Raw genomic sequence first — 20,788 nt, forward strand, 5'->3', positions numbered from 1 at the left:
TTGCTACAGCTCTAGAAAATTTACTTGTTTCATCTTTTGGTGCTAAAAGTTTCGAACAAAAACGAGTTTTAATTTTGCAAGGTAGACCCACAGACATATCGTGTATGGTAACAAATGCTAAATCAAGCGGTGTGCATTGCAAAAGACACTTCAAATCTAATAAGCGAAATAGCCTAACAAAATGACCATACATGCTCATGCTTGAAAGTGACTACCAAAATCATAATTTCGTGAATTTTGATATAGGTATGCTGGTGATGTGTTTCCGAGCGTATCTTTCACTGTTTCACTGATTAAAATATCTTGCTTCGTGTAACGACGATTGCTCAAGTTTTAGTCATACCAGCTTTTTAATTTTATTATAATATAGGAAATGTTGACTTAACATTTTGAAGAGAAACTCTTAGGCCTAGCTTTCATCGACACTTAAAATTGTTTTGCTGCGAAAGCCGCCTTATTAGTCGAGGCAACAAAAGAAAAATAGATGAAAACATACTAATAGACCCATTGGTCGGTGGTGAACGAGAGGTGGGATGGCTGTTTAAAGGTACAATTCATAGCTTTTGCTTAAGTATTTTCCAAACTATGGGTTTTAACAAAAAAAAAAAACATTTTGATACAAAATTAAAGAGCATAAAATTTCCTACAAAAGAGATACGTTAAACCGCTTAAATAGCACCAATTTGCACCTTAAAATCAAATTTTTCCGGGGGAGGACCCCCGGACCCCCCCACCATAATAGGGGGTGACAGTGAACATACTTGGTTCCCCCACTTTGAAATTCACCCTTCGCCACTGCTGTATTGTATACAGAACATTCTTGATTCCATATTTTGATACACACGTTCCAAGTCTGATGAAACAGTTGGTTCAAATGAAAACCGACTTTCAAAGTTTATAATAACTTAATTGTGACTAAAAGATTAAATACGTATTTACTTTAAGGAAATCAAAGATGTTTATCATACAAAATTTTTTAGACGCAATGAGAGAATGTTCACTGAGGTGTCTTGGTCATGTGCCAAAGAATGATTTTTCATTTCTTACCCTTGGAATGGCTATCATTCATTAATTTAGAGCCCCCTGTCACTTGTACAAGACTTAAAGCCCAATACAATATTGGTGATTGTCATCTTGCACCTTTTTGAGCATAACTTTGTTACTTAAAACTGAGTCTTGGTGGAATGAAGCTGATGAGCACAAAAAAGTAATGTGTATTCTTAATCCACTAATTTTCTGTATTTTTGAATTTATTAATATTTATTATTATTTTTTTGTTTGTTTTGTTTTGTGTCCTTTGTCTGTTGTCTCTCTTATGTATTGTGTGTGTGTTTTTTTTTGTATCGTGCACACCCCTGTAATCTCTCCTCAGAGTGTTGGTGTGCATGTCACAATTTATAAATAAATAAATAAGAGAAAAAAAAGGGGGTTGTCTGTAAAGTCAGTTTACGGACGATAATTTTACGTGAGAACTGATAATGCCACAAGAAAACATTGATGAAAATTGCATATTTTTTTAATTTTCAAATATTTACAGTTTTTGCAAATTTAATTAAAATAATTTTTCAAATATAATCACGAACAATTAGTTAAAAAAGCCGCCTCAACCTGTTTGATATAATCAAAGATTTTCTCGCACGGTGGTCGGCCGGTTCTTGCACGCTCGGCTCAGGTGGAACGTGACAATGTTCATGCTTTTTCGTGCGTGCAGCCAACGTTAATTGATTTATAAGACCTGGGATTAGGTTAAGTCAGCTACAATAACTATGAAACTATGTAAAATTTTAGTTAAATATTTAAATTATGAAAGAATTTTTTTTTTCTTTTTTAAATTATGCAGCTAACATAACCCAACCAACCTACACACCTTACATTTCAGTTCCTACTCACCTTATTTTTCAGGAACCAACTACATACTCTACACATTGACTCAGAAAACTTTTGTGAACCGCAAAATACAGTGAAATCCAATCCAGTTTACAAAACACTGTGAATCTTTTTTTTTAAATGCAGTATTCCCAAATTAGAGATTAAATGAGCTCATACTTACATATTCGAACCGTAAACACATGCTTTCATTGTTAATCACAACCAGGTGAACCGTATTTTTTTCCCACCTTATTACTAACAAAATTTCTTTTAATTTCATCAGATATCCAAAACCATTATTCTCCGTTGTTTCTTTCATTTTTTTTCTGAGTCGTAACATCGGTTTCATCACATACATCACATACATACAGCAAGTTTGTAACTATTGATTTATACGCCATTGAAACTATGGCGTTCACTTCTTTTAATGGCCATCACAATGGAGTGTCAGTGTTTTGTGGTGTTGTAGTCCATGGTCGTTGATGTTTATATTCTCACTATTGGTACGTGTGACAAAACAAATACCACTAATATACTGTTTTTGATTTTCCAATGTCACAAATATGCAATCTTTTAAATCATTCATGCAATTTCTCCATTACTGTTTAGCGAGACAGTAATGAAAAATCTTTGAATACTTGTTGCATGTTTAAAATGTTGCTTATTGTTCATGTTTTTGATTGTGAAGTATGAGGTACGCAATTTAAAATACAGGAATATTCATTATTTTGTGATGTTAGTATTGAATATTCACACTGGCATAGTGATTACACAGGAGTTGATGGCAGTGATGGTTCTTATTGTTAATAAAAAAAAGTGACAAGTTAGTAAACACCAGTAGGAGAAACCATTAATTAAAATTATGTTAGTTTTATATCAAACATTTTCATACAACTCTCAAAAGCCACATTCACAGTTTAATGCTTTATTTTATGAAACTATACAAACATTACTTTGAAGGAAAAAAGTTTGAGCTTGAGGGCAAATAAGTGGAATGTTACCTCATATAAATAACGGGTTCAGATGAGATTTTACGTAAATTACCACTCTTCAATGCACCACAGAAGCATCAACAAATATGTTTATTTTTAAGTAAATATAAATAAAAAAAATTAAGTTCTCCAGTCTTTTCCGATGGCTTGGCCAATGAATCGGAGAGTCGAGCGTAAGCAGGCCGGCACCTGAGCGCTGCCTAGTCGTCGCCGGACGCTGAACCAGATTCTTCGGCATCGCTCGACGCCGGAGTGCTGGCGATCTCCTCCTCCTCTTCTTCTGCACTAGATCCTTTCTCCTTCTTAACCGCCGGCTCTGTCTTCACCGTCTTCTTCTCCTCTGCAGCCTGGAACGTAACATACCCACATGACATTATCCCCACGCACACACAACACACACCCGTCTAACCACAGTGGCTTTGGAGTGCTGTTTATTACTGCCAAACAGGTAGAAATAACTACGTATTCACAGCACAATATTTACACTAAAGCATTGTAGTTATTGTTTTAAAAAAAACTGTTCACAACATCTTAGGCCTTTTATTTAAGGTCAAACATGTGTATGTACATCAATGGATGTTTGCAGTCAAACCTCGTTATTACAAACCTGAAGGGACCATAATTTTAGCACTTTGTAATTTAAGCAAGGTTTGTATTAACCAAACTATTGGGAAATCATCTCAACAAAAAAAACCGAGGTAAGTTCTAATGCCTATCATTATTATAAACATAAGAAAATTATGTACACTGATAGCTGAACAGACTGTAACCAATCTTTAACTTTGGTTGTATCTACAGCTGCCAACTCCCACTTGTAGTTTTGACAAGAGTGTTGCGATCCCTAAACCGTTGTAGCCAACCACTGCTGAACTGAAAAAAAGAGTCCAAAATCCCTAACCTTAATGCCATTTTCTGCATCATAGGTCCAGAAATTGTCAAGTTTGCTGCATGCACTTCTTGATACTACAAGATAACTTTCATTTCTTCAAGTTTTGGACCATGCAAGAATTCTCAAAAGTAGATTCAATTTTTACATGATTTTTTTTGTTTTGTTGACAAGGATGATAGCAAGATGTTTGTCTCTAGCGATTGCAGTTTTTTCAACTTCTTTGGTAATTTTATGTTTAACTTGCAATTTAAGATCATTGTGTTTTGCAGTCATTTCATAATACAAAAAAACACTAAATTCATGTTACGGCAAACGTCCAAACAAAAGAAAATTCTAGAACTTATAGAACTTAGATTATCTAAACTTCTTCGTATGTGCACTTCTGATGAATACATAATTTTATTAATTTATAGAGAGGGTTTTTTTTTTCAGTTTACAAAATGGTGTCTTTTCTAGTTTAGTTACTAACATTGCCACTGGTTACATTTTTTCTTGTTTTTCAACCATTTGCGCTGTAGGAAACAAACATACATCTATCTTTGGAGAAACATTTGTTTACTTGTTGGTGATGAAAATAGGATTATTTTTTGTACTTGGGCAGTGAAATTCTTGACAACCATTTACTTATACATGTACACAGCAACTTGAGGGATCAAACTAACTTCCAATTTCACATTAACCATATCTTATATTAAAAGTACCATGTTTTCTCGCATAATTGTCGCACATTTTATTCTAAAATCAAGTTTGAAAAGTAGAGGTGCGACGATTATGCGTAAAAATTTTTTTTTGTTAGATAAAGTTTTTCATGAAAACAAAACCCATTCATAGAAAGTACGTTTATTTAAAAAGGAACATAGAAAAGAGCACGCCAAACAATTTAAATTAATAAGTCATCCAACAAAAACCTTTATGCAACTTTAAATAGAAAAACATCTGTGATCCAAATGCAAGCCGAAAGAACGCATAACTACTGTAGTACACAACACAAAAGAATGTGGGCTATCAAATGTAGTTAACTCAGCACCTGATAGAGAGTGCGCGTCGCATGCACTCCGTGAGATATCGATATTCGGCTACGTGCGTGCGCTCTATACGTAAAGCAACATAACCAAACATTAATGATTGCAACGAGCGGTGGCTACAGTTTTGTACGGGATACACCGCGGCGACGCTGATGAACAGATGAAGGTTATAACGTTTATAAAGTCTTTAAAAGATAATTTACACGTCAACTTCGTATTTCCGTTAATTAAATAAGTAAGTGGTAATGTCCGAATATATATTAGATTTTTTTTTAAATACATCGTTTTATACGGGAAAAATACCCACACGAAGCGCTCGGAATCGAATAGCGGGACCAAAAAACAGTATGCGACGATTACGCGCATGCGACCATTATGCGATAAAAGAGGGTACTGAATAACATACGAAAGCATACTTCATATTACAGAACTGTAATAGTATTTCGCATAAATGGGAATTTCGTACTAAGAGGATTTGTATTAATGAGGTGTGACTGTAGTTTCCTAGCATTGATTTATAATACAGAACTAATTCATTCTAAATCTACCTTACCAAGATTAGCAAAGTACTGTAAGGTTCTGAGTTACCGTACATGAAACACTATTTATTTGCAGAATTCTCAAATGACTTTCATGAAATAATAAAAAAAAAAATGCACGTTGTTAGCACAATAAGTTGTCAAAGTACATTTTGTTATATTTTGGGACACAAATCAGAACTCTCAAGTTTTATGCACATAGGCATAAGAAGAAAAATGTTCAATGATAAAAATTTTATGCTACAAGCTACTTCAGACACAGCAATAAATTAAGAAATTTCTTTCAAAAATATTAAAATTGGACTGACAGCTTATCAAGCAAAACCCTGTAAGAAATATATTATTTAAGGTATTAGAAGTTAAGTCACTTAAAAAATGTCTACAAGTGAACAGTTTCGCTGTGACCACTGCACCGCAGGCCTGCACAGGGGGGTCACAGCCAGCGCGCTCCACTCACCGGCTTTGTCGGTTTCTTCTTGGCCGCCTCGTCGTCGCTCGACGAGTCGTCGTCGCTGATGTACTCCTTGCTCTTCACGTTCTTCTGCGGAGACGACGACGACTTGGCCGCAGAGGACTCCTTCCTCTTTGCCTCCTTCGGCTCCTTCTTCGCCTCCTTCTTCTTGGCAGGGTCTGCCGCGCCCCCGCCGGACGCCTTGTACTCTTTCATCGCTTCCGTGTACTCTTCCTTGGCCTTGGCTGCTTTCGCTTCCCACTCCTGCAACCACGGGCAAACATTCCCTTGATCCGGCACTTTCACACACAACACACAAATTAAATACTCGTAGCAATGCACAGAGAGTCTTATGATTACTGGCCAACAAGACTTGTGTACTTCAAGTAGCGTGTGGTTATAAGGAAAAGCTAAAAACAAATTGAGACATGTAACATTAAATAAATTTAACTCAAGAAAAACTTTACTTTCATTGGTGTGTGATGAAATATTAGTTTTCTGCGGTTTAAAGTACGTATTTATTGTTTAAATACGAAACGTTTTTCAAAGAAAAATGCCCACAAAACACATTTTTTCTTTACATAAAAAAAACTCTGCTAACTGCAATGTATAACCCATTACATTTACTTTAATAGAAATGTAAGTTTATATTGAAGAAAAAAATAATCACCCAACATTTAAGGCTTTTAACAGTTTTTTTTTACTTTTTCTAATTTAATCAGAACACATAGTGAATACTGATTCTGACAGCACCTAACACTGAACACCTCTCTTTGTTAGCACCTGCTGATGGCCAATGAACGTGAATATCTGGTTGCTACTTGTTTAGAGCAGCAGAGCTAATGGAGTGTGTTCCATGGTGTGGGATACATTATTACATATTTTAAGCTCAAGACGACAATAATTTTGTACTTGCACAATAACTAACAACACAGATACTAATAACGTGAGAAGACTCGATGCTCATGCTTAACACAAGCCACACGGGAAGAAGAGATGGAACCATCGCACACCGTGCCTCACAATAAGCGCTGCTACTCGTGTGTTGGGCGTGGCCTGGCCTCACGACCACGACTCTCGGCCGACGCGCTCACCGACTTGTCCTTGAGCTCCCGCCACAGCTCGCCACCCTTCTTGGCGATCTCCGTCACGGAGATGCCCGGGTTGTCCGCCTTGATGGACTCCCTGGTGGCGTTCAGCCACAGCATGTACGCGCTCGGCGCGCGCTTCGGCCTGTTCTCGTCCTTGTCCTTCTTCGCGCGCTTCTTCCTCGGCTTCTCCGACTGAAACACGGCGCACGACCCCGTGAACTACACACACATCTGCACGGTCACACCGCCGGATGTCATTCACAGGCGCGAGATGGCTCAGTTTTTACTACTGCTTTAAGGTACGAACAATCAGCACAATTAATCAAGATTTTATACTGGACAGTGTTTTATTTATCAGCGTAACGGGCCAATTCACCCCGTCTCTTGTTGATTCTTCAATTAGAACCTAAACAAGGGTTTGATTAATGAAAAAAGCGTTTGCTTGGTTATGAAAGATAATATCATTCATCAGTCATTTAACTGGAAATATAGTTGAATTACTATGGTTTTTCCTTTGATGCAATACGATTTTCTTGCCGGATGAACCAAACTAAATTATTGCACTTCTTTAAATCTAGTTCAGTGACAGCAATTTCTAAAATAATAAACACTGGAATTTAATATTTATGTATAAGCAAATTTGTACATGTAACAAGTGTTATTAATAATAAATTAAAGAGCTGTGCCAATATGAATTGACAGAAGCAGATTTTGCCAATATTTAGTTTAATTGGCGTTGCTACAGATTAACGATACTCTTACTAATTTTCGGCCGATATTACTGAAAAATAAGTGTCTGTCATAACCTAAAAGTTCACTGTCACCCTTTTCATTTTTCGTACTATTACATAATTTGACCTTCATTTCTTAGCTACTTGTGCCAGCCACATATCAAACTATAAAACATCCTGTGTTTTAATAACCTTTTTGAGTATAATACATTGTAAATAAATATATTAGTTAGATAACAACAATAATGTCCTTTATTTAGAGCATGGGTGCCACTACAAACAAAAGAATATACCAACCGCTCAAACTGCAAAGAAATGTTCGTAATATTGTGATGGAGACATTTTTAAATTAAATTTTTAACTACTCTCGCAAGGGAAAGGAAAACAGTTATAACTACACAACAAGCATCTAATTCACTGTGAAACTGACAACCACTCACAACTGTCTTTGTTTTCTTAGGCTTCTTCTCTTTCTTCTCCACCTTTTTCTTCTCTCCCTCTCCTCCACCACCCGAATTATCAGAGCCCTCGTCGGAGTCTGTTGGGGTGGGATTACTGTCGTATCTGCAACACACATCGCAACACACTTCAATTAGAGACAACTCTTGGGAATTTTGTTGCATTTGAAATAATGCAGTATAACATTTTGCTGATAAATTTTATTATCTGAAGAGAACAAAAAATTAAAAATTATATACTTTTCACAAGATTAAAATGATAAGTAAATAATGTTATTACTGTTAGTTTTGCTGTTTTTATAGATATTTTTTTTAACATCATTTGGAGTTGCGAGTGGTCTTACATTTAATATATTCTATTATTTATTATATATTAGAATTGAAGTTGGTTCATATATATAAGTTTTACATAAAAATAATTCTTTTACAGGCAAAATGGAGTCAAAAATATTTTATCCAATAAAAAAAAATTAACCTTTCATTCAACACTGTCACAGCTTTGTATGACTAAATGGACTTTCATTCCCAATCTTTGGTTGAGGGAACCCAGTTTGTTTGATGAAAAATTCAGATGAATAATATAAATATTTTCAAAGGAAGATGCGTGAAACTCGTGTCGAGGGTCACGATTGTGCAAATGTCCATTTGAGCTCATCAATGTGTGATGCCGGGGAGTTGAGTTTGAACAACGCTTCTTGTCACGTGAGCATGAAAAATTAGCAAATAAAGTGACCCAGAACCTTGGCAACTAGAATATTCAAAATCTTTTGCTAAAACTTCTAAATTTTATTTTTATAGAAATATTACTGTTAGGACAAAGCATTAATAAAGTACGTATTTCCAATTTTATTTTCGTTGCTGAATTTTGGTATTAACAGGCCCCAGAATTTCACTGCCAAGAGGAAATGTGAGGTTATTTGATGCAAGTAACTGCAGATATATGACCTCATAGTTAAACTAGAACAAAACAAGGTGCTGTGGTATATAGAGAAAAAAAAAAATGGCATATTATATCGGTACGGCAAGATGGCGAAGACTCATGAACTGACAAGCTGGTAGCACTTCAGCGTGTGAGCATCACACGGACCGAGCACTCCCGCAGGCTGCGATGCACGGGCACACAACCGCCGGAGGGGCACTCACTCCTCTGCCACGTCGCTCTCCTGCTGATCCGGTTTGAAATCCTCATCCGTGGACTCATCGCTCTCCCCTTCCTCCCCTCCTTCGTCGCGCTCCTCCGCCTCCGCCTTGACACGCGCCAGGTACGCGTCTGGCTCGTCCTCGTCAGAGTTCCTGAAGTCGTCCTTGTAGGACGGCTTGTCCTGCGACACACGTCAGGAACATTTCAAGCCTAGAGCTCAGTGTACAAATGTGTGGACCTATAAATACAACCCAGTATCATAAAATTGAGCTAAAAAAGTAATTCATGAAACCGATAAGAATGGTTTACAAATACAACAGGCGTAGCCAGATGGTACTCACAGACTTTCCACGGTTCTTCACACGCAGCTTCTTGGCGGTGATGAAGTCGAACAGCTTGCTGTACTCCCCCTTATCGATGCTGCTGAACGTGTGCACCACTCCCGACTTTGTTTCCACCTCGAAGTCGAACGACCTGGAACGAGACGAGCGTGACCGGCGCGGTCGACAGTTCGCCGCCACCCCCGCTCTGCACCGACGAAGCCCCTCACCTGGTGCCGCCGCCGCTGCGGGCAAAGTTGACGCTGGTGATCTCGTCGAAGCGGATGTGAATGGGCGGCTTGTGCACGTAAATGAAGCCTCGCTCCAGAGGATAGAGGAAGCCGGCAGCTGCCTTGTAGGAGCAGCCCACTGCCGGAGTGCCGGAATTCCTGCACCACACACGCAAGCAACAAATTACAGTACAGTACACAACAACGTCCACCTGTAAGGCCTCAATCCTTTACCATGTTCACTACGTGCAAAGGAGGTAGTTCTGTAACCAAACTGGAAGAAGCAATGTAAAACCCCAAGATATAGCAAAATATTCAGATATGTTAGTTGTTAATTTATGATCCAGGTGTATCAATCAAAGCCATAAGAGTGTGGATACTACCAACACTGTATCTGCTAACCACCTCATTAGAGTTGTCAGAGAAGTCATAACTCACCCCACAAAGCCACCAGGAACGGTGATCTTCCTATTGATGACTGCCTTCATGACCTGGCCCATCACTTCGAAGGTCGGTCCAGACATCTCCTTCTTCAGCTTCCCCTCGTACTTCTCTTTCAGCTCCTCCCTGCGAGCACAAACCCACTTCAGTAAATAAACTACTGCATATTTTAACGTTTTCTTCATATTTAGTCTGCAAGCATTAAAAAATTATAATTCTTAGCAGAAAGACAAGATATAATTGTATCCAGTTTTAGATGATAAAAAATTAATTAGCAAAATGCTACACTGCATTATTTCAAGTGCAACAAAATTCCCAAACAGTTAATAACGTTCGCAGGCTTTCACGGCCATTGTCTGAAGTAGCTTGGCTTCTGGGTTGTAGCCGTGTCCTTGGCGAATGATTCACCGACGTTTCGGTCGATATTGCAGTCGCCATCATCAGGGAGCAGTTACCTACTAACTGCTCCCTGATGATGGTTGTAGCAGTGTCCTTGTCGAATAATTCACCGACGTTTCGATCGACACTGCAGTCGCCATCATCAGGGAGCAGTTACCTACTAACTGCTCCCTGATGATGGTTGTAGCCGTGTCCTTGGCAAATAATTCACTGACGTTTCGGTCGACATTGCAGTCGGTCGCCAGTAGGTGCCTGACGATGGCGACTGCAATGTCAACCGAAACGTCTGTGAATTATTCGCCAAGGACACGGCTACAACTTCAATCACGACAGTTGCTGAGGAATGTTTAGCACGCTACTAGGAGGGGGGGACTCACTCCGAGAAGGGCAGCTCCACGGTCACCTCCTCGTCCAGCCCGAACAGGAACACCAGGAAGTGGTAGCGGGTCTGCCCCTGCTTGATGGGCGGGTCCAGGCTTACCTGCAAGCACGCCATTCACCTTCGCCCTCCGCACGCCAGGCCTCACCCTCGCAGTCCGAACCCACCGGGCTTCCGCCATCACCACGGACAAGATTCCATGGCTTTATTCTTACCCCGATTTCCTTCTTAAAACAGAACATTTCCGTGCTTTTATTTTTATAAATGCTGTTTTGTAATGCTTATTTTTAGGGGTGTGCGAATAGTGGATTTTGATGGTCGAATAATTTCGAATCGAATAGTACAATTTTCGAATAGAATGCGAATAGTTTCGAAGTCGAATAGTTGTAATATATATATATTTTTTTTATGTTACTACACTGAACAATGGCGGGTTTTTATATATTTAGTTTATACAAGATATTTTCTGTGAATGAAACCACAAAAAAAAGTTCACTTAGTATTTTTAAGAGTTATTGAGGACATGAATTTTTATTTCATATATAATAATATTTAATAATTGTTATCTATTTTATATTTGATGCAAATATTGGTCCGAATATAAGGCGACCATTTTTACATAAACGAGAAATGAGAAAATTGGAAGTCGCCTTATTTTCGCACCCAAGACGTCAGCACCACAAACATTAGTTCCAAGCTAAAAGCTACAGTAGAAACATTTTTAAACAAAATGTTCACGATTTTTATATTAACAAAAACTTCGTTAGCTCACACGGGGGAAAACGATAAATCCACCCAATATTGCAGAAATTCACAATTGTTTAACGTTGAAAATTAAAATATTTGTTCTTAAGTAAAAATGTGAATGTTGAAGCATCTCAAAATGGAAACATTTTATTACACATATCATATTTGTACTTTGTGTACAATCGCGTGTTAACATTTACGTTAATTTAATTTCAGATTTTTAACGGAAAATTTGTACTAAAATATCACAGCTATTTTCAGAACGATTGTTTACGTTTACAAAACATTTCGGAAGTAATGTTTGGAAATTCATGGCTGCCAACTGTCTTTCCACAATATTTCTTTGTTGTAAAACGAACATTGACGAACACGCACGAAGACGCCATATTTACAGGAATTTGGTACGTTGCTTCAAAAGCTATTTTAATAATTTCACAGTAATCCACTCTTTATTTATGTAAAAAACTCTCAAACAACATAATTATCTTAGATTATTCTTTAAAATTCATAGGACAGATACTCTCTGTCAGAGAGTAATATGGAAAAATATTCGCGGTCACGTCACCGAAGTTATTCATGGCCGTATGCTGTGCTTCACCATGGCAGCTAGCCACTTGTTTTGTTCCGGCAAGCTGCATTCTTTGTTTGCTTTGTTACGTTTAACACACTACTAAATAGTAATACGTAGCTGTGAAACGGAAAGTTAAATGCGGTATACATAAATGCAAAAAGGATTTATCAACACAAAATGTATGTCTAATGAATTTTCACATTGATTTCTACCAAAATTATTTTTACATTTGTTTGGCCTCCTGAAACTGCAGGTCGCCTTATATTCGGGCATACGGTATTCGCAATTTTAAATTTTGCTATTCGACTTACGAATGTGAATAGTTCGTCAGTTACTATTCGCAACTATTCGTGTTTACGAATATTCGCACACCCCTACTTATTTTACAAACTAGTGGCAACATTTCATGTGTTTCATTTATATGGTAAAAAAAAAATTGTGATAAAATGGTCTAAAACAGATACATTCAGAACAATAAAAATGAATTGGCAACTACATATTTGTGGTTTAAAAGTGATTCAATAAGAAACGCATGACCAAACAAATTAAATTAATTTTTCTGATCTTTACACTTTGGTACAATCTTTCGGGGGGGGGGGGGGGGGGGGGGGGGGGGGGGGGGGGAAATTCCTTGAATTCCAAACTTCAAAGGATTACTTTTTTTTTACAATATGAATTATAAGATTTACAAACAATGTGATGGTATGCCTACTAAGGGAATTATTAATTCCTTTCTGTATTTTAATCTCTCTTTGTCCACCCCTTGCAACAATGGTTGGCTGTATCAAAAATATTTTTTCTACAAAAGTTTTGATAGTATTTATACATTTTATGAACAATTTGAACTGATTTTATAGTACGTCTACTAAGGTAAATAGGTATGAATTTTTTTGTCCTCCAACCCTTGTTTTTTTAACCTCTTTTAGTTATGGTTGGTTGTATCAAAACTTTATTCAGACAAAAGATTTTAGTATTACTCCTACAAGTTATAATACATTCAAACGGATGAGATATTATCCACGTTATGGGATTTGCAGCGATTTTTGTTTTTTAAAAAAAACATGCCCATTAACAAATTCTACCCAGATTTTCCACTACTAGATTTTATGTATCAATTTGGAAGTGATTGGTTAAAAATAGTGGCAGTTATGTTATTGTGTCCACAAAATTGTGTCCTATATGTAGATAGATATATAAATATAAACTTTATAGAATATGAAACTAAAAACTATATAAAAATTTTCTGTCACACCATGGTAACGGCTACAATAGGTAAGTAGTATTTCTTTGAAATATACAGTAGAACCCCGATTTAACGAAGTGCTATGGTTACCGAAAATGTTTACTCTAAATCGATGTTTCGTTAAATCCGATTTACCGATTTTTAATGACCCCCGCACTCATAATCGCGTCCCAGGTTTCCATATCGTAGACAGGGTCGACACTGATATCTTGTGCTGCCGTGCTATCTCAGACTTCGTCAACTTTCCATCGTCAACATTTTTGATCTCACTCGTACGGCCCCCGGTTCGTACGTACACCTCGGTCGTACACACAGATTTTCAGAAACCGTGAAAAATGAGGCATAAAATAAAAATAAAAAGTTTAAAAATATGTAAAGTGTAAGAAATACGTTAAAGTTTATTAAAATACAGTCGCAACCTGCACGTTTATAAAAAATACGAGCTACATACACATTGCGTCACAGTAAAAAATTTAAAAAAAAAAATTTACCGTCAATAGCGCGCCGTACGCGGAGAACTCGCGGTCAGCTGCTGTTACAGCGCGGCGTAGCCGCCGGCTGACTCTTTGTTCGCTGAGCTGCGCAGCACTTATAAAAAACGTATTCCAAAAACTAAACACCCCGCACAAAGCTCTTACTTAGAATTATAGAACTGTAGCAAACCGTATGTATTCGGTACTGAGTAACGGGTGCGCCATCTAGTAACAAGTAACGAAACGTCACACACGGCTGCATCTCGTTACTCAAATTTTTCGTATGTTTTACGCATGCGCGCGCATATTCGAATAATTTGCGTTACAAAGAACGATGTTTGTTTATTAAGTAAAGTATAATTTGGAAAATCGTTGTCAAATTTTTTTACTGTTTATTAAAGGTATTGTGTGTGTAGACAAAGTTTGAGATTGGAACAGAAACAAAGTAAGAAAGTATTGTTTACAAATTAGAAATTTGTATGTTTCTGTTTTTTATTATCACGTATTTTCACTTTTTTTTGTTCTTATCTTAAAAGAGATATTATAAAAAAAGCCATTCTAATGAGATTTATTCGTTACTATAACAATAAATTAGTACTCGTTACTATCGTATCACATTACATTACTCGTTACTTCTGATACCGCATAACATGCTATGTTATGTTGCAGCAACGAATCGAGTCGTATTGCGTACGCGTACAGTACGACGTGGGGTAAATAATAATACGGGTTCGCTTTTTTCCGTTACTTTTACACCTCTATAGAATAATGATAATGGCGTATTGGTGTGACGTGGCCACAAGTTGAAAAAACCTGGAGGATGGGAAAGGGAGTATTTGGAAACGTGTGATTATTGGCTAGCACTGTTACTATGCGGGCGTGATTGGAAGATAACGTGGTGAGTCGAGCCAGGGATAGAGGAGGGGGAGGGGGATGCGGACAAAGAAACCCTTCATGACGTCATGTGTCGCGGACAGTCTATCTATCCAGGCGCGCGCAATGACACGCACCTACGCAATTCAGTTACAGCGCCCAGTTTTTAAGCAATTTGAACAATTTTTTTAATTTTTTTCGTATTTGGACAGATGATGCAAAGGCATATATTAATATATAGTACCTCCATTCTATTACTGACACCACAGAGTGTATTTTTTAATAAGATTCCATTACAATTTACTTTCATTTTTTGGAAATCTATATTATTATTTTAATACGTAAATTGGTGTTTTTTGATGGTTCCTGAAAACCTTTACGTTAAATCGCTGTTTTCGTTAAATCCGTGTTCGCAAAATCGGGGTTTTACTGTACCTAAAAGTAGCATAAAGTCAGGTATGAATATAAAAAAAAGGTAGTCTCTCTTGTTATCAAAGCCATACTGCTATTTCACTAAATAACAAAATATATCAACATACAAGATGTTTGATTTTTGTGTTACCACTCAGCAAAAAGAGTAACTTATCACATTTGTGTAATTTACCAATACCATCAATTTGTTCTGCAGTAGAAAAAATACTACATTCAATATACCAAAATTTATATCTTGTGTTACATATCTATAACGTACCGTGTGATTCATTCAGAAATGGAATAGATAAACACACACAAAAAAAGAGAAAGAGAGAAGTAATTTTATTGTATTTCACGCTTGTTAAATGGTAGCAATGGGTATATCTACCAAAAGGGACACATTTTTACTCCAAGTTTTGAAGATATAAAAATTAATTTTTGTTTTTTAAGCATTCAATATATTTTCAAATAATTTCTAAGTTGGTATGTCAATTCATGACCATGCAAATCATAAGCTCTCTTGTACAAATATAACCCCAATGCCACATAATCAAAATTATTTGATTTATGAACAAATCTTGATACCAATCCTACATTGAATCTTGAGAATCTTTGAATCCCAAGGATTGGATGGATTTGTCGTATCTAAGGTTCGGTCGCCCCATCCCTAGAAAAATATACAAAAATTAATTTTTATTTCTTTCACAAATACAACTTTTCTTACAACTTAATTATAGATTTTATTCTACTGCATCGGTTGACCAAGTTTTCAAACTACAAACTGATATAGGATTAACAATACGAAATATATGTCTGGAAAGCGAGGTTGGGATTATTGTGACACTTATATGCTCAAGATAAGAGAAACTAATTTCCATGGAAATAAATGAGACATTGACTTTTGGTTATGCATTAAACTAACATTAACTCTCCAGTACAATACAAAATTTTCAAGCTGCGTGGTTAAAACCACGAGTTGCCTACCACGAAGAATGTCTGACGGCCATCCTTGTGCGGCAGGATGAAGAGACGCAGCACTGTCGTCAGGGGGATCTTGTAGTCGAACGTCTTGCCGTGAAGTTGGAAGAACGACATGAACACCTTTATGTCGTAACGACCTCTGCAACACACACACACGTACACACGCCTCCTCAATGCTAGCATGAGAATGTGCTGACAACCCCTCAATTATTTACCGACGACGCTCATGAGATTTTTATCGGAACGAAACATTTCTTTGCCTCAAAAACACACTCAAGTCACTTACAGAATACTCTACTACAAGTTTAACACAATCTGGGGAAGAAAATACAGCTATCACTAACTGATGAAATATAATAGGTAACCGTTAGGAGTCCCAGCCTTTGCAATACCAACAGAATGCAAGAAATAAAGAAACGAGCTCTTTTGCTTCGATAGCGTGAAGGAAAATCTTACCTCGGTGTCAGGCAGTGTATCTCCTTAAACGTGGCAATAGCGTCACCGGATAGGCTGATCACGCTGGCTTGCTTCATCACCTGCAAAAAAAAAAGTTGTCAAGGCACGCTAGTCCACCCCAAACCGAAAGAATAATGATATTCATAGCCTAACAAAATAAAGTTTATTTAAGAGGTTTATTTAAACATGTACGTCCTGGATATCCAATTGGTAAACTATCTGATAAGAAAGTAGGTAGGATGTGTAACACGCCACGTGAGCGTACCTGCTGGTGGAAGGCCTCCACTGGGTCCACGTCACCCGCCAGCTCCGACGACGGGATGTGGAAGCGCATCTCCATCAGGTTCACTGCGGCCTCGTCGTTCTGCAACAGTCCCCCACGTCTCTCCTGCACCCTCCGCCAGCACCCACCACACACATCAGCACGACTTACAAGTGACTCCCCTATCAGCTATTACTTTACATTACGCCACTCATCCTTTCACGACTAAGGTTGAACCTGGCTAAAGGCTTTCGTGCCTTAATTTTTTTTAATCCAAGAGCATTTCTTTCACGTCCCAAATATGTAAGCATAGCATTTTGTAACCAGTAACAAATAAATCACAATTAAAAATTTTGCCTGTGTTTTATGGCCACTTCCTACGAGTTGACTTTCTGTGTTTCAACAGCTGGTTTAACACATACAAAACTGTTTCAACAATCTCTGGGTAACATATACATGAATATATTTCATTTTTCTACAATTATTGAACTTAAAGAGAACCCCACAAGACAAGATAACAGTTAAACAGCTACATGAAGCCGTAGAAGTATACACGAAAGCTAAAGCATCAGGTTCACAAGTCTACAATGGCACACCAGGCAAAAATCTACGTGACAGCAGTTTCACAGGTTGGTGCATTCCTTCCCAAACCTATGTCATATCCGTGAAAACCTAGTTTACAAACAGCTGTCATAAGTATATTCATTACGGGAACTATTACACTTCCTGAAGGTAAAGAGCAGAATTGCAGAGCACAATGAATGAACGCACGAGGGTGAAATGTCTCGGACGTCAGGAGACTGCGAAGGGTGATGCGATGGGACGGGAGCTTCGAGAGAAAGCCCACACGTGATGCCTCGCGCACGCACCTGGTGGAACTCCAGGGTGACCTCGTTCTTGCCGGTGGTGCAGTGCGACACGTGGTTCAGGGGGATCTCGAAGCCCGTGTGGCTGCCCACGTCGAAGCTCAGCACGGAGCCCAGGAACTTGGCCGTGCCCCAGTTCCAGCCCTTCAAGGACAGCTCCTTCTCCAGCATGTCCAGCTTGTAGTTGGCCGAGAAGAACTTGGCTATCTTGTCCTGCTCCTGCAACACCCGCGCCGTCAGCCCCGGCTGAGGGACGAGTTGCGCAGTCAACAATCTGCGGCTCTCGGCGTACCACGGCTTCTTTGCCGAAACGAGTGGCCAATACTAATGGAAGTGCAGACCGCTGGAGCGTGTAAGAGGTTATGAAACCTCATAGCACTATGTACGTCCGAGTTTTCATGCGGTGTGATTTTTAAATAGCCGTGAGTTTAAATGTGTTTTGTATCAAATATATATATATACTTTACATCCAATAACATTAACAAACACACGAGTCCTTTGCACTCACATTTGCAAACAAATGCACATGGCATTGTTTACAGGTACACAGATTTCTATAGGTAGGTAAAAAAATTAAAAACTTATTATTATTTATTTTTTTTGCAAATTTTAAAGTGAGAGTTAATCCTAATTTGATTGGATTTTTAGGAATTTCAAGGAACCGTGTATAACATCACATAAAGAGTACAAAAGTCTGATGACTTATATTAGTTTCTCCTTGACCTTATAATCAACAGATACTGAAGATATGTAATACAGATATGTCTAATTTCTACCATTCTGAAATAATATTTAGACTAATAAAATATTGTCATTATAAAGTATTGGTTTTCAAAGCATCAATAAAATTATTGCTGAATTTACACAGTGAGATGGAAAAATGGTACATTTGAGACTCCCATTCCTGACTGGGGTTCAGTCCAATCCACTATGTCTCAATTCCTACAAGAGCAAATACCACAAACCAAGAACTACGATGGATGTAGCCACCTGGCCTCATCGCAAAGGGGTGCTCACCCCTTCCTTGATGCCGCCAAAGCGGTGCAGCGTGCCATTCTTGAGGAACACTCGAATGCCGAAGCCCCCGAAGAGACGCTGCCAGTTGACCAGGTCGATGTCGGACGCCGAGATCTGCTCCACCTTGCCCGTCTTGCTGTTCTTGAAGATGACGTGCTGGTCCGTCAGCTTGAGCCGGCCGGGACACTGCAGGCACCGCACCGTGCTCTACAGGCTTGCAGGCCTCTGGCCCCCATGGCCCTCCATGCTAGCTTATAATAACTGTATTTTAGCAGCAGGAAAGCAATGAAACACATGCCTGCGTAAAGTAAGTCGTTTTTGCAATGGTGTACTTTGGATAGGTGTTTCTCTCTTATGTCCGACTCCACCAGAGTAAACTTTGGAAGGAGGGGAACGGGGAAGGAGCGGGGGATGAGATTGGGAAGACACAACGATCATGGTGGGTGGAATTCGGATCTCTAGAGCCTTTAACTTATCGTTTAAGGATTTGCCTTAGTCTGCAGAGTCATGAGATATTATCAAAAACTAGTCCCATGTCTGTTCGGTTCCATAAACACGCTATTAATTTCCTTGACACACGGATATGCTCTTTACAACTTTGGCCACCGGATGCTTTCACCCTCTCTAGCATCGAAATAGAGACCTACAGCGTGCGTGAGCCGAGTGCAGGACATTCTGAGACTATCGGGTAGGTAATTCGCAATACTCAATAATTATCATTCTACTATTGAAGTAAGTCTTAAGCGTGTCTCTGTACGATTATCATTGCTCTCACTCCAACTGTAAGTCTTAACGGTAAGAAGTGACCTCTCGTTCAACCACATACGGGAACCTACACAATCGTCAGGTGCCGACTGAGCAGCACGCCTCTACCGGCAGAAGATGAGGGAGACAAACTCAGAGCAGGACGAAGTGAACACACATGCTCGGCTACCACAGACTACCTTATGATAATTACAATATTTATTTCCCTTACAGTAACAAGTTTGGATGCACAGTAAGAACTCATTTTTTAAAATTTTTATTACCTTCTACTGCATGACAAAATCCAAATACACAAACTTGCATATTGAGAGCCATAGGAATAAGTTGAAATTCTAAAGCACAATGGCTGCTGCCCCTATCATTGTACAGCTAATGTGATCTACCATGGTAGTTTCTCTAAAACCAGAAGGAAGTTAGAAATGCTGTTTTCAGGGTGAACAAAGGAATGTCTTCAGTGTTAGAAAAATAAATTCAGGGATTTTATTCACACAAAAGCTGTGATGTCACAATTTTTACTGCATTGCCATTTAATATTTAAGTTATAAAAATGACAGGAATTAGATTAAAATACTGATTTTGATTTGTTATTTATGAGATGCACACTTGTACTAGACAAAGAAAAATAAAGGGTTTAGTATGTTAGTTTGCAGACATTAACAGTAATGAATAATTGAAACGTTAGGTTAGTTACGTTTTAAAACCACTGTAGGTTGAACGGTTGGTTGTTAGAATTGTTTTATGGAATAATTAAAGTAATATTAGCGGTAAAAAATTTGCCAATTTCAAACTTTTTTTTTTGTTTTAATATAAAATCAGTAGTCTAGGATTTTGCTTATTCAATGTAACAGTTTCATATCCATACAGACTTCTTACAAATACCACTATCCACTTAATCTGCCGGAAACATGTTTATATTTATCTAAAAATAAACTACAAAACTAATTGTAATAAGAATCTTACCATTGACCCCTTAACTTCTGCTGAAATATCATTATATTCCAAAAAATCCATTATTTTTCATTCCCCCAACTCATAAGCTAATAATAAATTTACAACTACACAGCGACAGCGTGAGTTTGGCGTTAGGTCTCACAACATTGAATAAAAAAAAATGGCGGGTAACCTATTTTCCGAAATCTGTTTACGAGATTTTTCCAATGTATTG

At 38.0% G+C, this 20,788-nt stretch overlaps 1 protein-coding gene across 1 annotated transcript; it reads right to left on the bottom strand.

Annotated features, from left to right (window-relative positions):
• Positions 1-2,588: 2,588 nt before the first annotated feature.
• LOC134532525 (FACT complex subunit Ssrp1) lies at positions 2,589-20,788 on the bottom strand. The gene is made up of 15 exons (XM_063369001.1): positions 20,584-20,788; positions 18,859-19,044; positions 17,845-18,060; positions 16,979-17,077; positions 16,714-16,793; positions 16,261-16,396; positions 10,954-11,057; positions 10,175-10,303; positions 9,737-9,895; positions 9,528-9,660; positions 9,189-9,367; positions 8,028-8,151; positions 6,860-7,048; positions 5,772-6,029; positions 2,589-3,208 (listed from the first exon to the last, which is right to left on the bottom strand). Exons 1-15 carry the CDS (start codon positions 20,632-20,634, stop codon positions 3,062-3,064), a joined length of 2,190 nt encoding a protein of 729 aa, XP_063225071.1. The 5' UTR covers positions 20,635-20,788; the 3' UTR covers positions 2,589-3,061.

This window comes from Bacillus rossius, chromosome 6, assembly GCF_032445375.1.
Source record: "Bacillus rossius redtenbacheri isolate Brsri chromosome 6, Brsri_v3, whole genome shotgun sequence".
NCBI lineage: Eukaryota > Metazoa > Arthropoda > Insecta > Phasmatodea > Bacillidae > Bacillus > Bacillus rossius.